Below are 22766 nucleotides of genomic sequence, written 5' to 3'. Positions count from 1 at the left end.
ATCCAGCAGACCTCTCAAATTGGTATTAAAAGGGATAAATCCTCTAAAAGGGGAGCTAGCTTCAGCAACTGTTTGTCTTAAGTCTTCAGACCTACATGTCACTTTGTCATGTTATTGAATACATCCCTTGTTTCCTGCTAAAATAGGGTATCTCTTTTTTAGCAGCCTGGTACCCTGTTAACTTTGAATCTATTGTGCTCCAAGATTTTATGGGTCCAAAGGGGGAGGGGTAAAGGGGGAATGGGGTGATTGCAAGTAAATTACATGTTTGCTTCTGGCATAAGTCATCCAACCACACCAAGTTTGTGGAGGCAATTTCCTGGTCAGTTTTAGGGCCAAGACAAAAATCCTCTTCAAGTTGTGGAACTCAATGAGAGAGACTGGTATGAGCTCATGACCCAGGTTACATGCTCCTTTGGATCATTTGTATGGATATTGGATGATATTTCTCATTCTGTGTGCGTGAACTTCTGATGAGGTAAGTGTGGTAGTTGTTGTTGTTTGTATGAAGAAGCATTATGTATTCCCTGGATTTGAACATCATACAGGTGTTCTCGTATATATTTGATGAGTGTTCTGTTTCAACTTGCCGCAACTTACCTGGGAAGACGGCAAGAGCAAAATGAGAGGTATCGATGCATTGGTATATTGGTTACCTTCTCATGGGTATGATTTAGAAAAAGAAAAAATAATAATATCAAAAATCGAATGCACCTCTTCATTGGAAAAGCCCCCTGATGTGCAATCCAAAGTATGTTTTCAAAATTGTCAGTATCCAGGTGACTGTATGGCTATGAATGGTAGGCCTTCTTGTCACTACATACAGGATATGGTCCTTACCCATTTTGGATTATGATACAGATGCGGTTTGGGGACATATCTTCACCTCAAGGCATGCTCATATGAATATCTTATGAAGGGACTCAATGCTTGTATACTATTTGAAGAACATTGGTAAAACATATCTCTTTTCAGGATTTTTGTTTGTTTGTTTTTTTAATTACTTAGACAGTTATGGTCTCTGAATTTTTAAATTTTGGTAAAAAATGGTCCTTCTGATAATGGAAGCTATATACCTTTTGTAAGTGTCGCGAAGGGATTAGTGTAGCTCACTTCACTTCTGACTGAAAAACCTGTTTGATCTTTATGTATATGTGACAGTGCACCTCAAAACGAACAAAAAGTCGTCAGACATGAATTTTCAGTTAAGGGCAGATTCTGAAAGAGCAGACTCTAAGCTTTAAAATGATGTATAACTCAATACAAATGGATCTTCCTAACCCATCTAAACAATGAAAAGAAAGTACAGTGCTGTACACACTCTGAAAAAGTATTTACTGAGAAAAGAGGCTTCAAAGTTTAGGGTCTATTCAAGTGCTTAATCCCCCGCTCGGGGCTCCGTGCAATGAATGGAACAAAAAACAGGAAGCAAAACTCCCTAGCAACCACTATGAAGGGATTATCAGATTAGGCTGAAATTTTGCACAGTAATTAAGGACATGCTGTTAATGACTGGTACCAACTTTCAGTACAAGAGCATTTTCTTTTCAAAAGTTATCAGTGTTGAAAGTGAAGAGGCTTTAAGGGTTTTTAAGAATTGAAAAAGTACCTCAAAAGACATAGCTAATCACATGATTCGAGCTTGCAGAGCATGCACGGTGTTCATTGTGGCCTATTTGTAGATGACTCACAGTATTCATTAGAAAAGTTCATGTACATTTACATGTACTGTTAACCAATGTCCTGTACCATGAGTACATGGGTACAAGAATTATTCATGTGTTCACTGAAATACACACACACATGTACTGACTTTTTTAGTTCTAGAGATATATAATTCCAGAGTTTAGTTCTCATGATAATTTTCAACTCAATTTGTGTCATATCTTGTCTCTCCCGACTCTTTCTTTCTCTCTCTCTCTCTCTCTTCATAGTCTTACTGGCATTTCAGTCTGTACACTGCACCATTTTTAATACAACTACACCTTACGTTGTGCATACCTGAACAGTGGCTGCGTCAATGAAAGGTCATGTAATAGTTGAAAGGTCATGGCAAATAGTGTGACAGATGAAAGACGTTGATGATGAAAGTCTTGTAAATGTTGGAGATTTATTACATAGAGGAATTATGTGGTACATGTAATGAACATTATGTCGATGTATCGGCTTAATCATCACGACAACAAAATTGACCAAGAAATACATACATACACTGTATTTGTTTTCAAATTTTAATAACAAAATCCAAAAACAACGATGATGATGTAAATAAAAAAAGAGGAAGCAGCAAGATCATACCATTTGCTACATCATGATCAGCTGGAAAAAAAAAAATGTGCAATACTCTAATCCCATTCATGTACAATAGCAGTGTACATGTAAAGATGCATGGCAAGTACAAGGAAATTATTGCATTTGAAAATTGCTAATCTTCACGAATGTATAGATTGTACTGTACTTTACGTACATGTACTACAAAAAAAGTCAAAAATTCCACTAAGATAAATACAGAAGACCTGCTTCAGAAAATAGAATGTTTATCATGTAAATGCAATGTAAACAACCCCAAAATACAGCACAACATAAAGCTGGTGTCATTCCTAAGTTGTATAGTATCTTCTAACACAAGAGAGTAAAGTTACATGTACAAGAACATGTATACTCAGTTTTGCCATTCCAAGCTTCCAAGGTCAAGGCCTAACGGCTTAAGATATGTTACTGATACAATGTACATGCATACCAGACTTCCTGTACACTATGTAATTTCTTTAAATTTTCAAGCTTGAATCTCACTGGCTAAACTTCAGCATACATTGTATAGCACAGATGAAAGAAACACATGAACAATGCAGCACTGTATAAAGCTTGTATAATTCCTTTGTACCGTACATATACAGCTGTATGTCTTCATACTCTGAGAGTGAAGTCAAATGCCTAAGTTCCAATCTAGTTTAACAATTCCCAACTTTCCACTGAAAACAAGGTCATAACACCTAACAAAATATATGCATACAGCTTGCATACCTACAGGGTTTACAGTCAAGTTTGAATCTCACAAGATAAACCTCTTGTGTTAAAATGCACAAAATGTTACAAAACCTAAAGAAAGAGCATCAGAAAAAGCTGTCATAACTAATTTGAATCTCTTCATACACTCAAAATGTAGCAAAATAGCTGTATATGTAGTCACATGTTTAAGTCCAAACACTGTTTTGCAATTTTCAATTTTCCCGTCAAATACATGGCAAGGTCACAAGATAAACTCACAAGATAAGATTCTTGTATTATAATGAACAAACATTACAAAACCTGACAGAAAGAGCACAGGATATCAGCTACATATGTAGCATAACTTCTTTGAATCTCTCCACACTCTGACAGTTTTGCATTTCCAGATGTTCTATCGGATACGTAGCAAGGTTGTAACAGTGAACAAAATATTAAAGACATCGTCATGAGTACAGTACCGGTACCTCAAATCATAAATATTCAAGTTTGCATCTCACAAGATAAACTACATGTGTTATAATGCACAAATGTTGCAAAACTTGAAAGAGAGTACTGTACAACTGTATCAAGAAAAGCTGGCTTAACTCGTTCGAATCTGTTTATATTCTTAGAGTTTACTTGTAGTCACATGTAAAAGTCCAAACAAAGTTTTGCAACGCCTATTAACTTTCCAACATATGCATGTCAAGGTCATAACAGCTTGCAAAATAATGATACATGTACAATTTACATGCATACCACAAATCATATTAAAACAGTCAAGTTTGAATCTCACAAGATAAATCTCTTGTGTTACAATACACAAATGTTACAAAACCTGGAAGAAAAAGCTTCAGAAAAAGCTGGCATAACTACATTGTACAAGTAATTGAGGGAGTCTTTTCATACACTCTAGAATGTACATGTGGTCACATGTAAAAGTCCAAACACTGTTTTATAATTCGGAATTTTCCATCACATACGGTGGACGTGGCAAGGTCATAACAGCTCACAAAATAATGTACCCATGTATGCACACCTCAAATTATAAACATTATAGTTTGAATCTCACATGATAAGCTTCTTGTGCTATAATGAACAAACCTTACAAAACTTGAATGAAAGAGAATACACTGTAGGATACTAGCTGGTGTAAATCCTTTGAATCTCTCCATACAACAGTTTCGCAATTCCCAATTTTTCCATCATATACATGGCAAGGTTGTAACAGCTCATAAAATAATGATAAATGAATATCTCCAAAATCTATCTGAAAAACTCTAACAATGTAATTCTTGTGTCAAACTCCACAAATGAAAAGTTTGGGGTTGAATACAGTTAATGTTCCATACTTCAATATAACGACATAATAGCAGGTACATGTACATGTAAACTGATCACACTATAGAATTGCAGCTATTGCACGGTCAGTTTTAAGGCAAGATTTATCATAAGCGAACAGACCTCCTAACTAGTACGGTAACTGTAGATGGCAAGACTAAAGTATTAAGAAAAAAAATGAATACGACGTGCCAGGTTCGAATTTAAATGTCTATCTGTTGGCATGATGGCAAAAAATGTGAAATTTACCATTACTGTAGTAAGCAGGTTAAAAATTCTATTATGCAAACAAAAATACACAAAAAGAAATGGAGTTCTGTTTTAACCAAACCATCAGTTGCTACAGTGGATGAAAATCATTGCCAGCTCTGTCTGTAGATATTCACAAGAGATAGAGGAACAAGACTTTCAAAACATTCACTCATAATAGTCATTCATGAAGGGTTCCATTTGAGACATCATTCTTCAAATAATGGATCCTCATCTATATCGGGTTCAGATGACTGCAGAGGACCACAGCACACAGAGACACAGGTTGCCTCCATGCAGAATTCCTAGATGTTCTTGTGGAGGTACTCAATTCCAGCTTGGGTGAGACCAGGTGGGCAATCAGCCAAGGAAGCTCTGGTAATGGAATGGGGATAGGATGCTAGTGTGTCCTCATTCTTCGGTCAAGTCCTCATCCACGCTGACCTTAGATGACTGCGGAGGAGCAGGGCACACGGTGTCACGGGTTGACGCTGTGCAGAACTCACGGATGCTCTTGTACAGGTACTCCATTCGAGCTTGGGTGAGACCAGGTGGGGGGATCGGCTCAGGAAGTTCTGCTGGCGGTAGGTGGCTAACCGAACGTAGCAGCTGGATCGCTTTCTCGTTGTCGCTGGGATAGACTTTGACGAATGCGACTCCTGGGTGATCGGCATTGAACCTGAAAATAATGATGGAAAAAGAAAAATTAATTGATCAAAGAGTCATGCCATCACAGGATATACAAAAAGGAATGTGGAAAATTTAAATTATATTGTATAGAAGGGAATAATGTAAAAAAAAGGGGGCCTATGCAAGAAAATTTTTTAATCTAATTTCCATAAAGACCTGTCAGAACAAAAATCTCAGTATGTTGATGATTGACGAATGGAAATCATTGAATTCTATATGCATTTGTAGTAGAGTGTCATATTTTCAGTCAATTTTATCGGAGGTGCATAATTCTTTAAGAAGATTAGTTTCATTGTAATCAAGAAGTAACCATCACGGGTTTATCTGTAAATGCAATGATTTTGTAAGTGCAATTGTTACAAAATACAATACCTGACATGGTGGAACTGCTTGATCCCTGGTAGTGCTGAGAAGTAGGGGCTCAGGAAGGTCTGCCAGTCGTATGTGGGAACAATGACACTGCCATCCTCCATACCGACAAGCCGTGGGATGTTGTAACCGCTGACAGAGCTGTCCGACACCATATCACTGAGGTCCTGTAGACTGCTGACAAGTTGCCGCTTGTACCGATGCTTGATGAGCCCGAACCCGCGGTCCGGAGAGAACTTTGTGTGTCCGGGCACCATGAAATTTATGGAAATCTCATGATGCAGTCCACAGAGCGTGCGCCAAGCAAGATACCACATTACAAAACGATTCTTGTTTTGGCCACCACAATTGTCACAGTGAAGATGAGCTGTCCTCTCACCCATTCCATAATTCCTGAAGAAGTCGTGCAGGTAGCTGATGACAGAGTTTGATCCCTTGCTGCTTTGCATCCCTTCATCGATGAGATAGTTCACCTGTTCATTTGTTCCATCACAAACAATCCCAAACAATGCACACTTCCGCGGACACAAAAAGTAAATGGGTCCTGGCTGCATGGGATCTGAAGGAAAATGCATTTGTTGTGCATAATCAAAACTGTAGTGCATGACTTCAGGGGCTGCAGGAGCTTCACCAGCTGGTTTCTGATTGACAGCGTTCTGAGCATTGCCAACCATCTCGCGATACAGGTTCCGTTCTGCGGCGACGTGTGCAAGATGGTCCTGCTGTTTCCGAAGGCGACTGAGTTTGGTGTCCTCATCTAAGTTGGCACTGTTGTACACAGCAGCACTGTTCTGCTGGCACTGCCAGCAGAGGTCTGACTGGGGGCGTGTAGTCATCACGAACGGACAGTATTGGTCCCATAAGTTCAAGAAGGACCTGTAGCTGGCGATCCTGAAGCCGCCGAGACCTGAAAGACACACAAAAAGCAAATGAACATACATTAAAATGTATATGAATATAACTTTGAATTTATAAACTACAATTCAATATGTAACAATGGGGAAAAGAATACTAGAAAAGAAACGCTTCTCTGAATTATATTCCAGTGTTACAATCTTGGATTGTTTGAGTCATTTAGTACAGTATGGTAAATGAGCATTTTGTGGAAAAAATCTGAAAGAAAAAAAGAAAAGAAAAATGCCCCATACAATATACCTTGCATATTACGCAAAGACTTTTAAGGTATTGGTAGTTACCATGCACCGATGAAACCAGAACCCAACTTTAGTGCTTCAAAATAGTTTTTAAATGTGAGTTTGGGATAGAAACAACCAACGCACATACAATGTATGAAAAACTTTGAAGCAATATAATTAATGACAAGTATTGTTGAATACACAAAATGTGAAGAATACAACGTAGAGTTGAATACACAAAATGTGAAGAATACAACGTAGAGTTATAATAAAAATGTTTCTAGCCTATAATTGTAGATATAGTTTAGTGGCAAATAGTGATATCTCCTTATAAGTCTAAGGCTTTATTACAGAATCTTTATATGGAAGGATGCTTTGTGAAATACATGTGTATTAACTGACCTACACATGTGCCTGAAATGTGATATACAATTTATCTTGAACTTTTTAAAATCACTGCTTGCAATAGTGAAGTACCAAAGGTGAACAGTACAGTAACTATTATGAATGAAATCAAGTTAAAACATAAGCTACACTGTACCTGCTGACACTCTTTCAGCATTCTGGTCACTGATGGCCTTCTTGTAGCTTCTCCATACTGACGACTTTGTAATGTTGCACGGTAGTAGCCGTATGCGGGGATCGGTGCTGTTTACCCCACTCACTCGCCCAGGAATCACCATACCCTGCTGCTCTCCATAATTGACAATGTAGGCTATGATCCGTTGTATGTCCTCGATGCTGAGTGCCAGCTTGTTGATGCCACCTGACGCCTTTGAAGGAGGAACTGCTCCCTTTGCCAGGTAAGACTTGGTTATGCTGCGCAGTTGAGTATCACCAATGCTGAGTAGAAAGAGGAAAAAGAAAACAAAGATCTTCATTAACAACTTCAGAAGACATCAGTATTTAAATCATTGCTCAAAGAATCAACACATCCGTACATCTGAAGTTTTGTATAATTACTTTGATTTGAAATTATTACAATTATTCCCCTGTAATATGGTATACAAAATAGTTTTGAAATAAAAAAAAAATAAAAAAAAACTTCTATACTGTATATCAACTACTAGTCCATGCTCTTCACTATGCAAGCTGGTATATGGCTACACCGTAGACACAGTACATGTACTTGTATTCAACCAAAACATCAAAGTGCAGATGTTGGCAATCTTTTGTTCATTCATACTGTACAATTGCAGTGGACATAGCACTGTTTCAAAGCTGTAGAATATGACTCTTGAGAGTATAAACACTGTATTTTGCAAGTCCTAAAAGCTTCAAAGTGTTTCCTCATGGGAACAACACTTTTATGTGTTGCTCCAATAACTAACATGTGAATGTTTGTGTGTATTGTACGAGAGTCAAACCTAACATTCAAAGACACTTCAACACTATTCATTAAAGGCAAATAAAATGAAGAATATCACCAGCGTGAACTGATCAACTGTACTTATGCTCTGCCTTTAAGTCTGTGGACATGATTTATTCCTTGTGTAAATATTGCAATCACGATAAAATTCATCATGTATTCAATCCATTATACTGAAGAGCATTGTTTACAATTGTACAGGTTGTACATCCTGTACATGTTCCTTTATAGCCCTAGATTCTATCTAAAGTATATCCTTACATCAAACTGCAGCAAACAATCATTTTGACAACCTAAATAGTGCACATATAACATACACGTTTGTGGTATTTGCAGTCTGCTTACTTTGGATATTTTTGAAACTGTACATAAAAGTAAAATTGCTCTATTGTAACTGACAATTCAGCAAATCATCACGTACACAGTGGAGTGTTGATTGCTGCATGTATTTTACCACTCATTAACAAAATGCCTCTTCTAACATCTAACGTTAGACCTTTCTAGAGTTCTACAGGCTACAGTTGTACTTCTTGTAGAAAGTAAAGAGAAAATGACCTAAAAACGAAAGCATACATGTATGTAGAATCTACATGTACCAACCAATGTATTCTACCAATCTTTCAGTCACATCTACAAGTGCTACGGTCTAAAGAAGGGGAACGTGTCATGTAGAACGTCTACAATATGTAATCTACCGTACAGTAGTGACAGTAGCTAGGCATACATGTATTGTATGTAATAACAATACACAGCCCAGTCGCTGTAAGTAGCACTTTATTCGCACAGCGTACAGAACAGCGTCTGGTCGGGCTATGTGTGTGTAAGTGCGCACATTAGTAAATTTATGTGTCTTGATAGGAATAGGATTCAATTTACCTATGCATGAACATGAAAGTCGGCCGGCATACTCTGAATCCCTCAATGCTGTAGAGAACACGGGCTCGCTGACGTTCTTTCTGCTCCAAACGCTTGCTGCTAACTGTCATCTTGCCGCATTGCATCACGGCACTAATTCGTCCCATGATGAACATTTTGCGGCCCTCGGTGGTAAGAGCACTGTCCACCATCTGCGCCCGAAGCTGCAGAACGAATGAAGTGTCGAACTGCTTGATGCACGGTTCCTGCCTGGTAGTACAAGTACACTTATCAAAGTTCTCAATCAGATGGAGCTCCACGTTGCTGTCCTCTGACACCCATGGTACTTCACAGCAGTCCATGATTTCTTCTACCAAGTCGGTTACAGCAGGGTTGTAGTCAGCGTTCTCTACAACTAGTTCAGGTTGAACAGCTTCATGTTCATTAACGTCATCATCAATGTCCATCGCCTCAGGCTCAGTGTCGTCCTCACTTTCCTCATCTTCGTAGCTGCTATCGGGGTCCTCAGCAGAGATGTCATCGCTTCCACAACGTCCAAACATTTCCGTTACCAGTGCAGAGAGATTCCTCTGGTCAGCGGGATCGAGGCTGCGCAACCCCTCGTTCAATGCCCGAGCCACCCGGGCGTCACTCAGGGCAGAGTTCGTTGCTGCAGTTCTCCTGCCCGCACCCGGCGGCGGCGGTCCACCGCACTGCGGCCGATCGTTCGGGAAAACGACCGGCATTGCTACTCAAATTGTGTCTAATTACACGCAGATTAAGAAATGACTTACGTGCGAGATAATCTAAAGTAGTGATATCAACGGTAATGCTGACAGCAAAAGGCACAATGTATCAAAACACGACGTCAAAATCCAGGTACAAAAGTAACACGTATTGACTGAGCCGATGTATGTTTACGCGTTAGTCACGAGAAAGCGGAAATAAACATGGCGGGCAAAAGACAAAAGTACAATTTTTCTTCACGGTCAAAACTCCTCTAATTCCAAGTTATGAATTTAAATTTGTTATTAAAATAACTTTTAAATACTAATGAATTTATTTTTATTCATTTCAAACCATTAATTGCCTTGATATTGCAATTATTATAACATCAATCTACTACATGTTAAGCTGGCAACATTTCATTTCGCACGCCAGCTGATCCTTGAGAGGCGAGCTCGAAAGGCAGCCAATCAGCGCTCGAAATAGCGAAAGCCCTAGCAACGGTATTTCATTTTCGCCAGCATAGACTAGCTTAGAAATCAGCTTTTGCTTGCTTTCTCATCGCTGCTCTTCAAAATATTTTGCTGAAATCATATTCTTGAAACTTCAAGCTTCATTGTGATACCAAAATCGCCCGGAAACTTGTGTTATACGATGTTCTAAATAGCTGGAATATTACGGCATTCGTTAGCTCTTCGTCCGTTCTGAAGTACGCATTCTCGCTCTCCGAGTTCACAAATCCGAGAAAGATTACGTCAGACCGAAAAAAAGTGTTCTAGAAAAACTGCAAAAAAACAACTTTCCCATGCGTTTTATGATCCCAAATTTCGGTAGTATGTAGAAGAAAGATTGCTCTTTCAGAAAATGTAAAAAACTGAAAATTGACTTGGTTGGCATTTTTCATCTATTTTTGGTCCTCACGTAAAATCGGGTCGTGCGACTTTTTGTGCGTTTTGAGGTGCACGGTCACATATGTGTGTATATGTATGTGTGTGTGCACTTATATTTCAAAGTGATGCAAGCTTTGAAAACTGGGTGAGTTACTCTCTAAAAAAAAATCGAGTGAAAATGTTCACTCTTAAAAGAGTGAATACAAAAAAGAGTGAATTTAGAGTGAAATTGGAGTGAATTTTGAGTGAAAATGTTCATTTTCACTCATTTTGGAGTGACCTCAGGATCACTCGAAGATTTAGGAGTGATCCCTGAGGTCACTCCAAAACGAGTGAAAATGAACATTTTCACTCAAAATTCACTCCAATTAAACTCAAAATTCACTCTTTTTTGTATTCACTCCTTTAAGAGTGAATATTTTCACTCGATTTTTTTTTTTTTTAGAGAGTACAACGTAGGCTTGTGAGTGGAACAGATATAGTGTTAAAGAGTGCATTTGTTTTCATTACAGAATTAGAAACTGATTGAAAAAGAATGTAAACAAGCTGCACAGTAAAGTTGACGTTTCATGTACCTGTTCTTTTATAACATTTCCATGAGTTCATAAAAGTTTTTTTTTAGCTGCTGTGTTTCTGCTACCTGCCTTACATTCATGGCCAGCGGAACCGCCCCCCCCCCCCACTTTTTGTGCACCATACAAAGGAATACATAAGGTGTCATCACTTTGGGCCCCCCCCCCCACTTTTTTTTTCAGCCAGAAGTGGCACTAACAAGAAATAGATGGAAATCTTGAAGTATGAGCGCGATAAGGTTATGTTTTTGCGCTGAAGACCTTTCTTTTTTCTTTTTTTTTTTAGCTTATGAAACCCGGAAGTGCCCCCCCCCCCCCCCCCCACTTTTGAAAATGCTCCGCCGGCCCTGGTTCACACTCATTTATTTGTGTGAGCATTGTGTGTATATGTCCTGTCATAAAGCATAGAATGTGACCATTGCCATGGTAGGGACCGTTTTGTTACTCCTACAAAATGACTCATCATAGTAAGACAGTGCCTGTGATCGCTGTGCAAGAAAATATGCCCCTCCCCTCACCTCCCAAAGTTTTGTGAATGGATACCAGTACTGTCAATATCTTCGGTCATCATATTCTCATAATGTGCGTGGTGCATCTACACTGCATATCAACGTCAAAAAGGGGGGGGGGGGCTGTGAGTTAAGAAACATGAAAAAAAAACACCTGAAATCATAAATTGCAGTCAGATCCTCTTGAAGAGTTTGCCAGGAATGACCAAATATTTGATTCTATCCTCATTTCCTTCATTAAGGGACCCTCTCCAACGTGCCCACAACTGTTGATACAACCAGGGCTAATTGTGTTTCCCATGCAAACACGCCACTAGAACCTTTGGCTTACACTGTGTGATGGAGACCTTTCTTCCCCATGCAAGGTTTATTTCCTCATTGACCCTTCCCTGTCAGTCATTTTTTTCTTCCTTTTTTTTTGTTGGAAGCAGAATCAAAGAATCATCCTGTTTCATTAGCAAGTGGAGGAGAAATTGAAGAAAACATTAACTCAGTGACTATCAGACAATCCGGATGAATGAATTAGCCTAAACTTTTGTAAATGAGAGACCTTTGAACAGTGACAACCAGAGGCATAAATGTGTTCTTTTTTATCTTTTGAAGAAGGAAAATTCAATAGCAACATAATTTTACTCTAGATCAGTGACAGCAGAGACATAAAAAACATGCATGGTTCACTTTTGTTTACTGCATAACTTCATATTTACAGGGTAAAGAAAGAAATCTATTCATATCATGTGAAAGTATATAGAAAATTTGACATATAATGTTCAAAATTGAAAGTTTGACATCTTGACTGAAAATGCGACACCCTTCAGTTTGATTGAAATATTTATGTCTAAGGGACTTATTTCGCTTATGTACTTAATCTCCTAAAGCTTGACTGCTTCTAAACTTCAAAGATGGTGATCTATGTATTCATCTATTAGTACATGTATCATCCTATCTACCTCTGGGTCTATCTTTCTATCCATCTATCTATATATTCATCGCTATTTCTTCCTGTAACTTGATATTCATTTACTGTTTTACAACTCTTTGAACAATAATTTGTGGTGAATTAGAGGTTTTCCTTTTTGTTTTCTTTTTTGCTCATTGACTCCAACACTTACTGGAAGAGTAGATATCAATTGGTGTCAGATATCCAGTGTCCTTACTGGGCTATCATACTTCTCTTGATCTCTGTAGTTCTTGGAGAAGGAGTATTTATCCTTTCTTGATGTTAAGCTGACCTCCTTTTTTTTTTTGGGGGGGGGGTTCAATTCATATGTCATCAGATGTGTGGTCATTTGAGTTTTAATGATTTTTGTGTTGTTTTTTTTTAATGTCTTCTCTCATTGTATAGGCAGAGATATGTATACATTGTCCATGCTGGGGGTGTGGTATTTTCTATAAGAACTGGCCATACACAATTAACTTTGCACCCTGTAAACAGAATAAAATCCTCTTAGGGGACTGGACTACACAGATCACCATAAATGAATAACTCTCATATTAATACTATTTTCTCTTCTGATTTCATTCGATAGTTGTGATAATATCACAGACAATGCAACATTGACATAGGATTAGGTGTTCTGCACATTGATGGAGTTTCAAGTAATCATGAGAAAAGTGAAAAAAACAAACAAACATAAGATAAACATCTTGCACAGTGATGAAACCTAATCATGTACGCTTGTAGAGGATGTTATCAGAAGAAATACTGTACAAGTGACCTTCATGTTACTTTCATGATACACACTTCTCTTATACCTTGATTGAACAGCTCTTGAAAAAAAAAAAGATATTATATTTGTACTGCACTCACCACCTCCAAATTGTTGTTCATTCTTATTTTATGTTGTTTGTTGTACTTTGAACTTTCCCCCTTCCACGCACGTACACACGCACACACATTTAAGCACAAAACAATTAGATATAAGGAGACAATATCTGACTAGAATAAGTAAGTATTGCAGGAGTACATCTTCATTGATGAGAAGGATGGTACTTTTGTGAGATTGGTCTCGGCAGGAGATGCGGAGGGTGTGAACGCCCACGAGCCATTGATAGTTCTCCCTCTTGCTGTCAAGGATCGAGTGCTTCCCAAACAAAGCTTCATTCAGCAATATTTTTGGCTGGCCCCGTGGCGACAACGCTTGCCGCATATTGCCGGGCATTGCGGGGCATTCGCTGGAGTAGCAGCACTTCAGGCGACGAGATTTATTGATTTGTTTACAATGGGGAATGTTGCTACTTCTTTTATAGCCCTCAAGGATACTTCCAGGCCACTAGTTATGGCACGGTGTACTTGAGGAGCTTCTTTTTGGACCTGATTATCACTGGGAGATGATGGGGGTGGGGTCGTCAGAGGGGTTAGGATGTGTTTTTCTGTTGTATGGCAAATGCATTCAAATACACATGTTATTCCTGTGCTTTTCAGTCCTAAGTATTCACAGATGTTGTATGTAAACAAAAGACCTAATCTATATTTTCCTTGTATTCACACAGATTAATCAATGTTGCTAATCTTGCTGTCAACCATTTACTTAATAGCATTATTATAACCATCGAACTTTACAACAAGCATTGGACTTGCATGGCAGAAAAAGAAATGCTTTATACTTGTTTTGTTGATACCTTTTTTTTAACTCTACGTGTGTGCCATAAGTTAAAGTATAAATACTATGGTAGTGATGTGATGTGATATTTTGAATTTTTATGTTCTGTATAAATTAATAGTTGTCTGGAGTGTGACTATAAAAGTAGATAATAATTGCTTGAGATGTTCTGTGTTGTATCTTTCAGATCTACACAGACTGGGCCAACCACTTCTTGGAAAAAGCTGGCCAGTCCAACTTCATCGCAGACCTCCAGGTTGACATAGCCAATGGCGTGCTTCTCTCTCAGGTCATTGATGCAGTCAGTGAGTGTCAAGATCAGGACCAACTCTCCACCCCCTCCCTCCTTGCTATGCCTTCCTCTTTACCCCCATCTTCCCTCTCCTCTTCTGCTCCCTTTTCACTCTGTTTGATAATCCTTTTCCATCCCTCTTTCCTTCTCCAGCCTTTTCTTCCATCCGGCATTCAATCTCTCTCCTTCTTTCTGTTGTTTTTTTTTTTATTTAATTTTTTTTTTTATTTCTATGTGTAACATCCCCTATTAACCCAATGAGGACGGGCTGATTTTGCTACAACACGCATTTCCCATAGACACTTGCCGGAATATACTCGGGACTCGTCCTCAACAGGTTAATTTTCGTGTGCCATCCTACTACTCTGCTTGCCCATATTCTATGTTTCCCGTCTCCTTCAACCTATCCTTTTCTCTTCCCTTCATTCTTTCCTTTTCCACTCCCCTTCCTTGCCCTTTACCCACCTGTCATACCTTCTCTCCTTCTTTACCTTCTCCTTCCTTTCTTCCTTCAGTCCCTCCAGGGTGAAATAGCCAATTGCTTTCTGCTATCATGGTGCATTGATGCCCTCCAAGAATACCAGTCTTAGCCCCCTTGCATGCAGTTAACCCGTTGAGGATGGGCTGGTTTTGCTACCACGTGCATTTCCCATAAACGCTTGCCTGAGTATGATTGGTACTAGTCCTCAACAGATTAATGGTAAATCTCCAGTTAATGGCAGCTACATGTACCATGGCAACATAATTCCAATGTCAATCAAAATTGTAAAATTGCTCAGTGGCTGTCATTGATTGCAGAGTCACCATTTATTTCAAAGTTACCACAGTTTTAAACAACAGTGTCCTTATTAATATTTTCTCTTGCAAGAGTGACATGTCCTGTGTCACCTATAAACTTTTCTAGCAACTCTTCATAACTTTGTTCAACCACTTGCGTTCTTAGTGTCTGTTGGGACCTGTAGAAAGCATGGGAAAATCTAAAATTGCTGTGTATGTGTATGGGTTAAGTCTCTTTCTTGTCATGGGTCTGAAAATTAATGAAAATAGAAATAAAATATAAAAAAAATGGATCATGCAGTATTAATGATGGTCCAAAAATGGTCTTCTTTTTATTTCATGTGAGTCCGTTAATCCAGATGATCCAAGATGTTTGAAAATTCACATCATAAGTCAGTTAGAAAGAAATTCTGCCAGCTTTGCTCTAATATATCCATTGCTACTAAGACCTTTTTTATGATATGATATGATTATGATTTTATATCCCTTGGCACCCCTTTCTTGAAAAGAAAGAGGGAAATCAACATTGTAAATGTCACCAAAGCAATCAACAATTTACATTGTATGTAGAGTGGAAGGTAACTTCCAGAACCCAGAGTTTAATTGGTCATTAGAAAATTTTGATGGCATATATGAAGCATAATCACCCCAGTAATGTCTTCGAATCCATTACAAATCAAACAGGGCATGTCAAATATGAAATGATTAAAGGCCAAGTCACATACATAATGTGCATAGAAGTGTTTTATCTTTGTGTACTGAATATGTTGTGAGACAAGTTGACTGTCTCAGGCTTTAGAAAACAAACCAACAAAAAGATATAAGGTATTTAATGCCAAATTTAATGCCAAATGTCACATGAATTGATACAATTTATTACTTAGTGACAACCCTCTTACATCAAGGTGCAGATGAAAAGAGACAGATAATCTCATGTTAGCTTTACTAAGTTAATCTATGGAAGCATGAGATTTTGCTTCCTAGCAGTCGAGTAACTGAACGATATAAAGTTACAAGTAAACTATGGAAATAAGTTTGTGTTTGATTTATCGGCATCCTAAATTTCATTCAAAGAGAAAACCACTTTGCAACAAGAAAAATTCCCAAACAATCAGAATATTGCAAGTCTATCACATGCAAGCAATAGTGAAGCTGGACTTAACACTGTAATGAAGGCTTGTGTGCTTTGGTAAGGAAGAGGGGTTAATAGCTGATGGCTGTCTTCTGATGGTAGTAGTGCTATATTTGATAGCACCCATGTCTCTCATCAGAAGGTAAATGATGGGGTACTCCAATGGCCATCATTTTGTAAAATGTCAATCACCCAATCAGCCAGGGAGATGAATCGTCCGACACTCGGAGCTTCAGAGTTGAATGCACAAAGTCTCTATATATTCCTTTTCCTTCATTGTGTTCTTCTTTTATTTTCATTTCCGGTTCTTCTGTCAGTTTGCCCCTCTACCTCTTCCATATTATTTGTTTGTTCTTCATTCTTCCCTTCTTCTTCTTTTTTTTTTTTTTTTGATCTTGTGGTGCTGGGTTATTTCTCTTTTATGTCTGCTCGTAATTTTTCAGGTATCTTTTTCATTTGTTTTTCCAATTTACTTTTCTCTGGGTTACCTCTCCTATCAATCCTTCTTCCTTCTTAATTCTCTCTATCCTCATTTTCTTTCTGCTTCAGTTGTGTTCATCCACCTTTTTTTTTTCAATTTGTCTGTCAAGTTTCATCCAACCGTTTGCATCTTCATCTTAATGTTGTTTCCGCTTGTCACAGGTTCTCTGTTTCTCTCCGGTCTCTGCTTCATGTCATTCTTTTCCTACATATGTCCATTTCAGTTGCCATTTAATGTAGCATATCTACTTCCTGTTAATTTGATCTCTCTCTTTTATCTCTGCGTCAATCAGACAGTCAATCCCCATTTCAATTCTATCTCCTTTTTTCTCTCTTTTCCTTGCTTTGTAGTGTAATCAGGCATCGTGCAATGTTTTTCTGAATTTAACATTCCTGAGGATATGCACATGAGTTGCGGTGACACTTTCATAATATAAACATCCAGAGGGAGCCCTCACCCCTGTAAAGATAAATAACTTCCTGCATCAAATGTTCATTCCACTCGAGAACAACTGTTCTTTCCTTCAAGGATGAGGAGTTATGACATTTGCTAAATGTGCCGTAATGACGTTGCGGTACTTTATCAAATTTTGTCCGTCTGCAAGGAAGATGTCGTCTCTATTCTATCATTATCAAATTGATTTGTCTTCTTTCCTCTTTTTTAATATTTTTTTTTTTTTATCTCCCTCTTCAGCAAACGAGAAAGTCGCAGGGATCAACCCGTCACCACGGACGACAAATCATATGGTAAGCGGGCGATGTTTAGTGAGCTGAGCGCTAGAAGGGCGTTGACTCTGCAGACTTCCTGTAGGGTTAATGTCCTGACTCTCAACTGATAGTCTATACGTATATATCCATGATACAAGTATATTGACATTCATTTCTGTTCATTGCATTGTGGTACTGATTTTCTGACATCTGTGCCTACAAATGTTTCATTGTACTTCCAATTATTTTGTTTGTTGGAAATGAAATAAATCAACTTGAACTTGAACTTGAACTAGTGGTTTTCTCATCTTAACTGTCCAATTTTTCATGTAATCATAAGGGCTGGGGATTTTTTTTCTTCTTTTTTTCTTCTCTCTCTTTTGCAGCTGTTTATAACATAGAAATAGAAGAACAAAATCGGTGACTATGTAAGACTGTAAACAGTCATGACTGTTCTGCTGTTGGTAAATGATGAAACATAGTGTACTGTGAAAGCCATTGGGTCTGTGATATGTGGATGGGAGATCCCCCAATAGCTGCAGCTTTGTGCCACTAGAGGGCAGTATACCAGATTTGCCTTCAGTGGCTGCCATCCAAACAAGAAAGCCAGTCTGTGTCTACATGCCAGGTTCTTGTGTTCATAGTTCTGATTGGCTCGGAGCTTTGGGTCGTCACAGGTCCCCAGTCTGATATGTGGACTCAGGACCGAATGAATTGGGTGGCACATCATCTCTGCATGACAGTACGATGCAACATCCCCATGACTTGACCACTCAAGATTCAATTCCAGTTGTTTGGTAGATGTACAGAGCATTTACCACTCCCATTGCTTTCAAACATGCTACTTTTCAAGAGATTGACAGCTTTAATGCTTTTCTGAAGGCAACCAGAATAAAGTGCCTTGCCTAGAGGTGGAACTGCCTGCGTTCCAGTGGACTTCATCCAAGGACCTCAGAATTTAGAGTCTGTGGTCTTTTCCCTCCCACTGAGCCTTAATGGCTCCAGCTAGTGCTAGTGGTAGATTAATACAATCAGAAAGAAATATGGAAAACAATGAATTCAAATGTTATGTATGGAACGTACAATGTACAGATGATATGGATTTTTGGCATATCTCTTCTGTAACACCATTCCATTATGTGATGGATATGCCCTCTAATTTTCAGGATATTTGAATTAAATTTTTAACTCGATATACAGGTTCTAGAATGAAGGGAGGCATCTTTAGTTCAGTGTTATTAGGCTCAATGTTATCTCTGCATTCAAATTCATATTTGTGTTGTAACATTATTCTGCAAATGTGTTCCAAATATTCAAATTTGTCATTCAGTTGCACTTCCCAGTTAATTTTAAAAGACTCATTTAGTTTTCATGAAAACTTGAAAGGAATTACCAAATATAATTTCTCTTCTTGTTGTCATGCTTTTACTGTACATCTGCTTTGCAGTTGCCAGTTGCTGCAAAGGGAGGAAAAATCTAGCAAGAAAATCCAATCTACCTGAAAAAGTAAAGCAGCATATCAACCTAAGGTTCTGTTTAATCTCTCTGATTTTACAGAATAAGATGGCAAAGCCCCTCCCCTTAAAGAAAAAATGTGGGGTTCCATATATTGCCCTTTTACTTGGAGGCCCTCACCTCTAAAGGTAGAGCTGGATTCAACCTGTATTCCCCTTGAAGACTTGCACGGACCTCATGTCTCATCTCATGCTTTATTCGAGGGGACATCTCTGAATGAAGATATCATTGCGGATCGATTGGAGATTACAAGCCATTTTCCCTCCCAAAACACCCTCCCCGCTCTGCCCCACAGATGGGTCATTGTACACCCGAGGCATGTCATCAGACCGCAGAGGTAGAAGGAGGGAGGGGGGGGGGGGTTAGGGAAGATGGGAGGCCCGGCTTTGATGGTACACCTTGCAGTCTCTCCCCCCATGCTGTCTCCTCCGGTCGGAGAAGATGGAATTCCGTCCCCAATTAGTGGTATGCAAGAGGCGCGTGGTAGCCACAGCAGGAGAGGAGCAGCCTCAGTTGATAGCTTAAAGGAGGAGATACGTTATCATGCAAGAAGGTTTTAATGGGACAGTGAAATTGAACATGTCAGGAGTAATAGATACATGTATGTCATACATCCTACTATGTATTACCATTTCTATGGCTTTAGTAGTCCATTCAAATGAATTGTATAGCAGAGGAGAATATATAGTGTCAGGCAATGAAAGTTGATACCAAAGGGAAAATAATTTGTAGTGAAGGTCTCATCTTACCTGCACAGACAAGTTTAGCATTCTTTTTAAACTGGCCTGCTGTAAGTGTACAGAAATAGGGCCCCATTTCATAGTAATGGGGCCCCAGTTTCCTAATTGCATTCACCATAGCAACAACTGAAGTCCCGTACTGCTGCATTTATGATGTCTCACACTTGTGTGTTAGCTGCAGTTGCGGTGCTGTTCAATCAATGAGGTGCTCTACAATTCAGGGCCCAGTACTGTACAACTTGTACCTCATCATTGATTTTGAAATCCAATGTAGAACTTGGAGTTGTCTCTTTTTACATATCAACCATATTTAAGTGGACTACCCTCAATTTCCTCCATGAAACTGATTTTGTTTACAGATGCAGAATGAATTCAAATTCAGAATCTAGGAAGTAATACATTGGATTTCATTTTGAATAGGATTATGTTTGAATGATAGAATGCCTAGCAGCAAGACACTCTGCCTGTTTCAATATTGATAAGGAATGCCAAGTCAAGTGTCATTGCCTTACTTTCCAGGGGACATATTCGGTGACAGCATAGGTTATGTGTAGCTGGATTTAACTATGTATGAGTGAACCTTTGTGGAGATAAATGCAATATAAACAAAATGACAGTAATACATATTAGTACAGTATCTGTACAACTACAACTCTGATAATAGTATTGCTCCTGTTACTAATGCTGAAGAGAGCAGACGTTACCAATTAAGTCTACTATCACCACAGATATGAAACATTGATCACTTCCATTTTAATCATGGTTTAAAAAAAAAGTAAAAAAAATTCAAAATTCTCATAGAGGATCCAAGCGGAGTGTGATTAAAGCTCTTGTAATTACCATCAGCAGTATGAAGATTATGAGCACGATTTTGGTAATTTAATTATTATTTTTTTTACTGACTTTCTGAACACCTGGCCAGTCAAGTCTAATCCTGCCCCACGTGCTGCCCAGTTGGAAGCTTGAACCAGAGAGTGTCAGCTCAGTGGGATAGCATCCTATAGTCTTGTCCTAGTCTTTTGTCATTTTTTTGTTGACTTAATCCAAGGTCTTGCTGTTCCGATATGTGTACAAACTTTTATGACATTTGTGCAAGTAACTTTGTGATAAGTGTATCAGCAGACATAGGTAGTTAGGCCTACTGTTGTTATTTGATGTTATGATAATAACATATAATATTTATAATATATTTACTATATTGATGACTGAATAATCAATTTCATGATCTCACAAGGACTGTATCAGTAAAATCAATGGTACGAGGTTATCTGATTTCATAGAAAGTAGGTCAGAAAAAGAAAAAGTTAATTCAAGAATTAGAAAGCAAACAAACTAATAAAAAAAAAAACGGGTAGAGATGGATATATTTAGACAGTTAGAATCGAGAACAGCGTAAAGGATACAGATGGTAAATAAAGATGTCTTCTCCCTCTCTCTCTCTCTCTCTCTCTCTCTCTCTTTCTCTTTCTCTCCCTCTATCTGTCTATCTTTCTGCATTTTTGCACATAAATGTACAAGTATGAACATATATTTATAAAGGGCAAGATATAAACAAACATTTGAGGTGAAGCTTTCATTAAGTTTGATTTCATTAAATGCAGCAACACACAAACAGTGTTTTTCTTTTCTTATCTGTGTAACTGCATGCTTGAACTAAGACTAGCACCATCAGTTTGAAAGAGTGAGTAAATTAGGTCTATGGACATAAGTGCATTTCATTCCACATCTAACAGACTTCACTGAAGGCACTTCCCTTGGGAGATAAAATACTGTCGGTCACTTTCATGACTGTCATAGATGTGGAATATGCACGCAATGGGAAAAACGTTTGGAATGAACACCAATGCGGAAAAACATACTCAAGGAAAGTAAAACTTGTTGATAAGGAGAAAGAAAAGGAATAGAACATGTTGGTGGTCTTGGAGCTACTGCTTAAGGGTGGAGGTGAAGTGAAATGAGGTCACATGTTTAAGGTAAGAAACACTAGCTGGAATGGTCTATGTGAGGGTAGCAACAGTAATGATAAAATGTAATACATGCAACATGATCTCCCATTTCAGCTGTGGTAGTGTAGCAGTATACCTGCATAGTGTTGTCGTTATCTTTATCGAGTGGCATCAATTTACAATTATTTCATGACATAGCACTGGCTTGGTAGAATGTCATTCATGTTTACTTATAGCTGGAAGCTTCTTAACATGTAGTTTAAGTGGCAACCAACCCAGAATTCATGTACATGTGGAATTTGATATGATCACTCCATTTTGTTTTTGTGTATTGATGTACTGATCTCCATATGGTAACTTAAACTGTGAATACAAGTGTTTCTTAGTTCAAGAGATATATATTCTCTCTTCAAATTAGCAGGACTAATCCCTTACATATTCAACTGGACTGATAACATTAACCTGTTGAGGACGGTGTGGTTTTACTACCACACGCATTTCCCATTAGACACCTGCCCGAGTATATACTCGGGACTCATCCTCAACGGGTTAAAATAACACTAATTATTCCCATGACTTCACTGTCTCTGAGGATGATACTGAGTAGATAAGTAGACTTTGTAGATTAAGATGAATTCACACTGTTATCAGTGTTATTGTTATAATTATCATTGGTACGTTTATAAGAGTCTCTCCGTTATTATTATTATTATTATCATTATTACTATCATTAATATTATTGTGATCATTCTGTATACCATAAACACACAAATACTGTATTCACAGTATTTGAAAATAGTTATTGGTGTGTAATCATAAGGCTAAAAATAATCCAGTGGATATGTTTTATATTGAGTAGAATATATTATAGAACATCAT

General features: G+C 38.3%; 2 protein-coding genes across 2 annotated transcripts in view; one reads left to right on the top strand and one right to left on the bottom strand.

Annotated features, from left to right (window-relative positions):
• LOC140228524 (uncharacterized) overlaps positions 1 to 22766 on the top strand; it is a 456303-nt gene that overhangs the window by 288972 nt on the left and 144565 nt on the right. The window contains exons 2-3 of the mRNA XM_072308758.1: positions 14485 to 14602; positions 17673 to 17725. Coding sequence (XP_072164859.1) covers positions 14485 to 14602; positions 17673 to 17725 — 171 coding nt within the window. The remainder of the gene's footprint in view (positions 1 to 14484; positions 14603 to 17672; positions 17726 to 22766) is intronic.
• LOC140228389 (uncharacterized) lies at positions 4990 to 9326 on the bottom strand. Its single transcript, XM_072308609.1, has 4 exons — positions 9019 to 9326; positions 7315 to 7616; positions 5641 to 6544; positions 4990 to 5257 (listed from the first exon to the last, which is right to left on the bottom strand). Exons 1-4 carry the CDS (start codon positions 9207 to 9209, stop codon positions 4990 to 4992), a joined length of 1665 nt encoding a protein of 554 aa, XP_072164710.1. The 5' UTR covers positions 9210 to 9326.

Source organism: Diadema setosum, chromosome 5, assembly GCF_964275005.1.
Source record: "Diadema setosum chromosome 5, eeDiaSeto1, whole genome shotgun sequence".
Classification (NCBI taxonomy): Eukaryota; Metazoa; Echinodermata; class Echinoidea; order Diadematoida; family Diadematidae; genus Diadema; species Diadema setosum.
Note: the sequence above shows the minus strand (reverse complement) of the source record. Positions and strands in the feature narration are given on the sequence as shown.

What these genes read in the sequence shown, in the direction of transcription:
- LOC140228389 (XM_072308609.1), bottom strand. Translation starts at nt 9,209, where the DNA reads ATGGTGGACAGTGCTCTTACCACCGAGGGCCGCAAAATGTTCATCATG. An exon ending in TGCTGAAAGAGTGTCAGCAG is followed by an intron (nt 6,545 to 7,314) that starts GTACAGTGTAGC and finishes TGTGTCTTTCAG; the next exon opens with GTCTCGGCGGCTTCAGGATC. An exon ending in AAGCAGTTCCACCATGTCAG is followed by an intron (nt 5,258 to 5,640) that starts GTATTGTATTTT and finishes CATTATTTTCAG; the next exon opens with GTTCAATGCCGATCACCCAG.